Source organism: Microtus ochrogaster, chromosome 19, assembly GCF_000317375.1.
Source record: "Microtus ochrogaster isolate Prairie Vole_2 chromosome 19, MicOch1.0, whole genome shotgun sequence".
NCBI classification, from domain to species: domain Eukaryota; kingdom Metazoa; phylum Chordata; class Mammalia; order Rodentia; family Cricetidae; genus Microtus; species Microtus ochrogaster.
In genome coordinates this window covers 59,139,810-59,148,534 of record NC_022021.1, presented here as the reverse complement: position 1 = coordinate 59,148,534, position 8,725 = coordinate 59,139,810, and the positions used below count along the sequence as shown (strand labels likewise).

Below are 8,725 nucleotides of genomic sequence, written 5' to 3'. Positions count from 1 at the left end.
ACACACACACACACCCCACTCACCATGCACACACATACAAATTAAAATGGAACTACCATATGACCCCGCTATAGCATTGGGATATATACTGAGGACATTTGCACATCCATGTTTATTGTTACATAATGGTCAGAAAATGAAACCAGCCCAGGAATCAATATATGAAGAAAGAAAATCTAGAACAAATACACAATGGAATTTTACTCAGCCATAAAAAATTATTTCATGACTTTTGCAGGGAAACAGCTAGAACTGGAGATTATTATATTAAGCAAAATAAGCCAGACCCAGAAAGACACAGATTATATATTTTTCATCAGTTGCAGAATCTGGATTTCTCTGTCTCGTGTGTGTGTGTGTGTGTGTGTGTGTGTGTGTGTGTGTGTGTGTGTGTGTTTCAGGGTGCTGCTTGTTCATCCCGGCCACCCAGAACCGAAATAATCACACAGAAACTGTTTTATTTACATTACTGCTTGACCCATCAGCTCTAGCTTCTTATTGGTTAACTCTTTCATATTAATTTAACCCATCTCCATTAGTCTGTGTATCACCACGAGGTCGTGGCCCTACCAGCAAATTTCCAGTCTATCTCCAGTAGCAGCACCATGGCTTCCCCTAACTCCACCTCCTTTCTCCCAGGATTAGTTTTCCCCACTCTGTCCCCCTATATATATTTTAAAAATAATAGATGACAGAGCTGCTGGTCACTAGCACGGTGATTGCGGAACTGCAAAATGACAGACAATAGCAGTGTGGTTATTTAAAATCTAGATACATGATAGAAAAGAAATCCATTTTATTTTGTTAGGCATACAAGAAACCAAACATATTTTACAGTATGTGATCATTGAAGGTAACTCAGTATGAGAAGCAAAGAGTGGGAGGGTCATTGTTTATCATGACAGGCTTAAAAAATTTTATTTGTTTATTTTGTTTTTCTGATTTCATTGTTGTTTCTTATGATCCTGACCTGTGGTAACTGTGTATTTGAGCCTATGGGGAAAAAAATCTGAACAACCCACTTTTTCAGTTCATTTGTTAGACAAAATATAAGGAAACATGGTCTATTTTATCAATTTTTTTTGTTTCTAAATGACTATTTAAATACAGATACCAGTACCCACGACAAACTGGAGGAGCAGGTCCTGCCACCTTAACCAACCCACCTGCTACCTGGTATGTCCACTCAGACTGAAGAGCCAGCTGTGCACTGTGGTGCAATGTGTCTGGAGGCTTGCCCAAGCTGACCAGGGGGCGGGGGACCCGCAGAGGGAGAACTGTGCAGACAGAGACGGATCGCATGTAACATACGCCATTCATGCCATTTCCAGAACCGAGTGTGGGGAAAGGAACTGCAGACAATAGGAAGTGAGAATCAACGTTCACTAAATTCTGCTTAGAAGACACAGCACGAAACGCAGAGCGTGATGAGTGGTCCAGTTTGTACAGTGTATGTCATTTGTTAAAACAACTGGCCTTTCTCAGCTAAGTGTGGTTTGGCTGCAGTTGTTCTGATTTCTTTGCACTGATAAAGTTGAATGCATGGAGACACTGCCATAATTTTCTTAAAAAGAATTCTTTCTCCCTTCCTCCCTCCCCCCTTCCCTCTCCCTCTCTCCCTCTGTGTGTGTTTGTGAGTGTGTGTCCCAGGAGTGTTCAGGTGCCCACAAAAGGTAGAGATTTATATGACTCTGTGTGTGTGTGAACATGTGTTTACATATCTCTGTTTCTATGTATATATGTGTGTGTACATGTCTTTGCATATCTCTGTGTCTATGTATGTATGTGTTTGTACATGTGTTTGTACATCTGTGTGTGTAAGTGTGTATGTGTGTGTCTAGAAGTTTGCAGACGCCCACAAATGCCAGAAAAGGATGTCAGACCCTCAGGACTGGAGCTCCCGGGTAGTTGTGAGCCACCAAAATGAATTCTGGGAACTGAACTCTAGACCTCTGCTAGAGCAGCCAGCACTCTTTTAACTGTGAGTCATTTCTCCAGCCCTCCTGCTACACATCTTCCCGAATTATGGGGAGTGACTTTAAGCAAATGGACTTAGCGCCTGTTCTGCATCAGCATTTAACTAATTGTGTAACCTTGCCTGTTTTTTTTTTTCCAACTGAAATAAATTTTTCAATAGTGACACAGTTAGTTGTGCTCTAAAGACTGAGGGAAACTGAGTGCAATGTGTTGAAACCCTCACACAGATACCAGGCTTCTGGGTCTAGAATCCTGAAGTGACTGGGGATCGGATGAGTCCAAGAAAGCCCCTTTGGTGGAAAAAAAATAATTTCTTTGCACTATTCTCCCTTCTTATAAATCTGGAGCACCCATGACTTTAAAACGCAGCTAAAGCCAGCTAAGTGTGGTGGCGAACACCTGTAATCCCAGCACGCAGGAGGTGGAAGCAGAAGGGCCCACAGTTCGAAGCCATCATAATGGCAAGCCTGAGGTCAGCCTGGGCCAGGTGAAGTCTGGCTCAAACAAACTCAAAGCGCTAGAAAATAAATACTTCTAAGTTGGACTATGATGTGTGTGTAACACGTGTGCATGTGTATACACACACTTACACACTTTCACCGCGAAGAGGTGAGCAATACACCGTGCTCCGGAGCAGAGCTTTTTAGAGCGCAGGTGTTAACATTTCAGGACCATTTTTGTTCTTGAAAAAAAAATATTAAGTTTCAGAATGGCATTCTCGCATTTCAGAATGGCATTCTCGCATTTCCGAATGGCATTGCAGAGAATTCTGAAAACCACTGACTGGCTTGTAGAAGCTTCCGTCTGGTCACAGGGCAGTGTTTTAGGGGAAACCACATCCCTTCTCAGCTGGGGACCCAGCGGAATTTGTAACCACCGGTGACTGTCCGGATGGTGAAGGCTTTGCCCTGGGGGAAGGCCAGAGTCCGGATGGTACTGTGGCTGCGGATGGGCGTGCTGAAGGAGCCGCCTTCCTCCAGCTCACTGTGGCTCAGGTTCACCGAGCTGGTGCTGCAGTCGGTGCGCATCCCTCGGAAGGCACCATGCAGGTTCCTTGAGTTGCAGTTGTTGCTCCCTGGCTCTTGTTGCAGCCGAGGTCGCTTGGGGTCGCGGTTCTGCAGGGCTTCATCGCAGCGCTGGGAGATGTCCCTAAGGATGGCGTCCACTTCCGAGCAACCCTGTCCTGCTTGGCCCGCCGCACAGAGCAGCTCCTCCAGGCTCCTTTTCGTCGTCGCCTTGATCTGGAAGGGCTCTGGTGAGGACTGCGTGATCATCAGCTTCTGTAAAAGATTGAAGAGCCAGTAGGACTCGCCTGGAGCTGAGTGAACAGAAAGAGCCCCGGGCGCGCTACACAAGGGACACCGGGGGCCCCATCACAGGCGCCGCTGCTACACTTCCGACGGTGTCCCACACGCCTGTCCACTCACGTCCAGCACTGAGGCCAGGTGCCGGGTCCGGCTGGCGAGTTCTTTCAACTGCACGTTTCTCTCCCTGAGTGAGGCGATCTCCTCCTGCTTCTGCGTCAGTGTCACGTGCAGCTGCAGTAGGACATCTAACATCAGAGAGGCCACAATGCTGGGTCCACTCTTCAGGAATTGAACTCAGACCTGACATCTCATCGGACCGAGGACCCACGGACCTTTGTTCTTCTGACAATAGCCAATTATTTGACTTTTTTTTAAAAACAAAATAGTTGTGTGATAAACCATATCTCAGTTAAACGTTAATGTGTTCTTCGGTGGTAGTCAAGAGTATTGATTTGGACAACAAGCCCTTCTAGGTGCTCCCTGTGAAGTTCAACCGCCTCATGTCTCAATTTATTTATCTATAAAAATGGGGCTAGTGGGATTGTCTAGCTTCTGTGTTGTATAAAATGAGAGAGGAAAATAAGTTGGTAAACACAGAGTCAGGCACATAGAAAACTTCTATCAATATTGTAGCACTATTACCAATCTGACGGGAATCCAGGGCAGTGGTGCACACCTGTAATCCTGGCACTAGGAGAAACTGAGGCAGGAGGATCAGCGTTCTAGGCAAGCCTGTGTGTGTTGCATGGCAAGCTCAAGATAAAAAGGGCTGGGAGTGTAGCACTGTTTGGTGGAGTATTTATGCATGGAGCCCTGGGTTAGATACCCAGAATCCCATAAACCAGAAATGGTGATGCGTGTCTGGAGAATGAGGAGTTCAACCAAGGTCATCCTCTGCTACATAGGGAGTTAGAGGCCAGCCTGGGCTACAGGAGATCCTGTTTTCCAAAAAAAAAAGAAAGGGCATGGGGAAGAAAAGGAAACCGAAGGAGAGAGAAGGAGGGAGGGAGGGAGAGAGAGAGAGAGAGAGAGAGAGAGAGAGAGAGAGAGAGAGAGAGAGAGAGAAGAATGTCTGGTGGGCGCGATCATCTCGATTTAGTGAGTTCAGAATCAGTTTGGGCCAGTTGAACAGTACTGGCTATTAGAACCCCTGGGTCTACAGAAGCGCGCGCCAACCTTCACAGTTCCCAACTTGTGCTCTGTACTAGGCCCTGACCGCACCCCAAGATTCCTAACCACCGGTGTCCTCACTTGGTTATTCTCTATGAGAGCTGTCCCCAGTGCCCTCTGGTTCTGGTCGGCCACCTCCTTCCAGTACTGCTCGGTTGGCGGTGGCGGCAGGTCTGGAGCACAGGGTGGTGGGGGCAGCTGTGGAGACCCCAAAGCAGGTGGGTCCAGCGATGGCGAGAGGCAGGACCCGAAAGATGAAACATCGCATGGGGAAAAGGGAAAGTCACCGTCGGTCAGGGGAGGTGACATCAAAGAGGATGAATCTGGGAGAAAGCAAAAGATGAATTGGCTGCCTCCAGATTGTGCCTAACTAGCCACGGGGGCAAAATGCTTCCCAGACATTTGGATTGTATGAGTTTTTCTTCATAAGGCAAAGTCTATGATTCCTGGTCTTACTCACTGTGTTTTTCATAAGCACCTGTTGAGCTAATCTGAAGGAACTCAGGCAAACCTCCTAGGGCCTGGGAAGCATACAAGGTTTTGTTTCTCTGTAGACACTTGTCATTTAACTTCTGTCCCACGGCATCACAGAATGGGTACCTCATTTCCAGAACCTACACTGAAAAACCCATAGCCTAAAGACCACGTGACATAATTTCCCCATTTTAGGGTAAAGATATCCTCAGTTAGGGAGAGTCCAATCCCCTGGTGAAAGAGAGGCTGGCCAGTGTCAGGTGGCCAGGCTGACCACCTTCACCACGACACAATCTGAAGTGTATGGTTTTAGTAGGTGACATCCCTTCTGTCATTTAACTGCAAGGAGACTACACTTGCCTGCAATGAGATCATCCACAGTGTCTCTGAAATTCTGCAGGCTGAAATCGTCTTCGGTTTGCAAGGAAGGGTTCTAAAACAAAGCAATGGTGTGAGCCAGTCAACACTGAGTCTGGGCTTCGGAGAACACCTCTAAACAGACAGACATCCTTGCAGCTTCTAAGGCTAGTCTGCATGTACTTTGGTTCACAAAAAAAAAAAATAATAATAATAAGCTTCACCTCACCCATAGAGCAGTAGGTTTACCTTGGGCTGGCAAGCGTGAGCATTGCTCTTGCAAGTCTCAAATACCACCCGCCAGTCCAGCTGGGTTTTGAACAGCCTACCTGAGCTTCCTCACAGGTGGGTCATCAGGCAGCCATGCTGACTCCTTTTGATATTCTTTGTGCACCCATGGAATTGCAATTCCTACTTAAACCACCCCCACCCTTACCTTCCTAAGAGCCGAAAGCTTGGCATTAACACCAGGACAGGCACCAAGGCTTCCAAAGTCTAGGCCTAAAGTGCTAACCACCTCACAGGTAAAGGAAAGGGAAGGGTGGGGCTGTGACCAATGGGGTCAGGGATACTATGAAAGGTGTCTGTTCAGGAGACTGCAGCAGCTATGGTGTCATGTGTGTGTTGTTGTTGTTGCTGTTGTTAGTGTGTGTGTGTGCTGTTGCTGTTGATGGGTTGTTGTTTTGTTTTGTTTTGTTTTGTTTTCAGTTTCTCTAAAAGTTGTTGGAGTTGGCTTTTCACCTATGGTGGGATACATGTTGCCTGACCAGGGTTCCCAGGTGCCTGAGAGAGAAGGAAAATGGTAAGAAGGTAGAGGTCCAGGCATCTTCCCAGTCTCTTAAGGGATGGGCATTTCAAGTCAATGACATTTTCCTATTTCCGTAATCTCTCAGTTAACCCTCCCACCAGTGTGGAAAGCAGGCAGGCTCCACAGAATGCTTTCTCCGCTTCCTCTGAGAGAGAATCCTGGAGAAGAAGGATTACCTAATGCCTAGTGACCATCCTGGCATGGCCACATCATTGTCTGTCTTCTTGGGAATCCCTGCTTCCTTGGAGGCCAGAGTTTGAAAGGGGAAAGGACTTTCTTGGATGCTAGTGTGAGGGGATCCATCCCAGACGCACACCGGAAATGCCTACTAATTCCACTATTGAGTCTTATCTTTGTATCGATCATTTTGTTCTCCCGGAAGCCCTTCTTTCCTAGTCATATATTTTGGGAAATTGAAACAAACTCCGATTCTAACCTTCTCTCTGGCCCTATTTTCAAGTGCCAGACTCCCTTATGGACAAAAGAGGACAGATGACCTCAGCAGCTGCTGGACACTGAGGACTCTGGGTCAGAACTTCTTCATTTGAGCATCAGGTCTGCATCTTCTGTAGTTTTCGCATAAGGGGGGAAAGTAAAGTGAAGGGGACGTGGAGGAGAGGAAGAATAAAGAGAAGGAGAATAAGGGGAAGAAGTAGCAAGGAGGAGGAGAAGAGGAGGAAGAGGAGGAGGAGGAGAAGAGGAAGAAGAGGAGGAGGAGGAGAAGAGGAGAAAGAGGAGGAGGAGGAGAAGAGGAAGAGGAGGAGGAGGAGGAGAAGAGGAAGAAGAGGAGGAGAAGAGGAAGAAGAGGAGGAGAAGAGGAAGAAGAGGAGGAGGAGGAGAAGAGGAAAAGGAGGAGGAAGAGGAGAAGAGTACAGGCTGATCTCCGTGATGTTTGTAGTTTTTACAGACATAGTTGGAAAATTCCATAGGCAAGGACATTGATAATATGTGATAATTTCTGATAAAGTCACAAAAAAAGCAGTACTCCGAAACAGGTGGCCCGACCCAGGAAAGAGACAACTTTGAAGAGGAAGAAAGTTACTAAACATCCCTGAATCCTGGATTCCCCCGTTCTCCTCATCTAATTTCTTGTGATAACCAGCTTTGGGGACGCCCAGATTTGTTTGTTAGCAAAGGTGGGGCATGCTGCCTTCCTGCTCAGTGCTGTCTTCTATAGAAATTTCTATGTGTATGTGGTCTGTTAGCAGATAATTTTGTAGGGTTGACTCTGTAAATTTGACTGCTAGAACAAAGAGTGAATGTCATCGCTCCAAGGCCTCATGGTGTTGGGGAATGGAGCAAAGTCACTCCGTTGCCTGTGCAGAAGTCACACTGTTGAGGTGTTTAGGTAATGAATCCTATTTTGAAGGGAAGAGTCATGGCTTCCCAAGATTTCCGCAGGTATGACAGTGACTCTTCCAAAAGGCAAGTGTTCCTTCAACCCTGCAAAATGGGTTATTCCATGAGGACATGGACGTTTACACTTCCCATGGATCTGCCTATTGGTCTGTCATGACGCTGTGCAGTCACTGTAGAGTCTTGTGGGCTCCAACAGAGGAGTAGAAAAAAACTTTTAAAGTGGCCAGCTGCTGAGTGTCCGTCTCTGCAGACAGAATGGTTTCCATCAGTTCGCTTAAGAGACCTTTGTCGTCGTCGTCGTCCCCCCCCCACCCCGTGACTTTGATGGTCCTTTGGTACCTACGAAATATAAATGTTTCCTGAGAGACCGGAAGTGGGTGACAAACAAAATAGTTATCCTGTGAGCTTGTGCCCATTCACGTGGTTCCTCACACCACCAGCTCCGAATTGCCTTGTTCAGTAGAATAACAAAGTGCCCTGTAGTAAAAGTTGGCCAGACCAGTCCCGAAAATGAGAACTTAATAACATACTAGGGGGGAAGAGAAAATTGGGATCTAGGATGCTTGACTACCCACAATATGCTGAGTGTGCCTGTGCTCCCCAGGCCATCTTGAGGCCTTAGAGGAAAGTAAACCCACCAGTTTTGCGTTTGGATCTGTAAGGGGCCAAGAGCCAAACAAGGGAAAGAGTACCTGCGAGGCGGAAGAATCAGCACTAGATGGCGCTTCGGTGCCAAGTAGCGAGGTGCAGTCTGCGAGGTCCTGCAGGTCTATGGTGGTGAGGGCTGCGTGGGAAGATCGGGAAACACGCACCCAACGAACCCTAAGCCTCTCTGCCAGGTCGCCACCAGGACCCTCAACCAGGACCTCAGAGCCCGGGGAAAGAGGGGCTGCGGATCGCGTGTGCCGCACCCACCCGGCATAATCGAGGGTATCGAGGGATCGTGCAGGTGCCTCGGGGCTCACCTGGCAGTGCAGCGGGCTCTGCGTCAGGGGGATCCTCGTACACCGACACTGGGCTGTCGCCGCCGCATCCGGAGAAGGACTTCCACGGAGGAACGAACTAGCCGGGCACAGAAACGGGAAGCTCAGGTCAGCTGTCGGGGCGTTGGGCTGACAGACTCTGCCAGAGCCAAGACCACAGCGAGCATCCCCACCTTCCTCTCTGGCTTCCCGGGCTTGCCGAGTGGCCGCCGCGACAGATCCAGCATCGTATTGGGGCAGATGCTGTCGAAGGCCCGGCGTCCGGCTGCGCTGCCCTCGCACGCCTGCAT

At 48.0% G+C, this 8,725-nt stretch overlaps 1 protein-coding gene across 1 annotated transcript; it reads right to left on the bottom strand.

Annotated features, from left to right (window-relative positions):
• Positions 1-2,822: 2,822 nt before the first annotated feature.
• Positions 2,823-8,725, bottom strand: Mcidas (multiciliate differentiation and DNA synthesis associated cell cycle protein). The gene is made up of 7 exons (XM_005356809.1): positions 8,609-8,725; positions 8,418-8,514; positions 8,145-8,236; positions 5,289-5,361; positions 4,536-4,777; positions 3,405-3,515; positions 2,823-3,257 (listed from the first exon to the last, which is right to left on the bottom strand). Exons 1-7 carry the CDS (start codon positions 8,723-8,725, stop codon positions 2,823-2,825), a joined length of 1,167 nt encoding a protein of 388 aa, XP_005356866.1.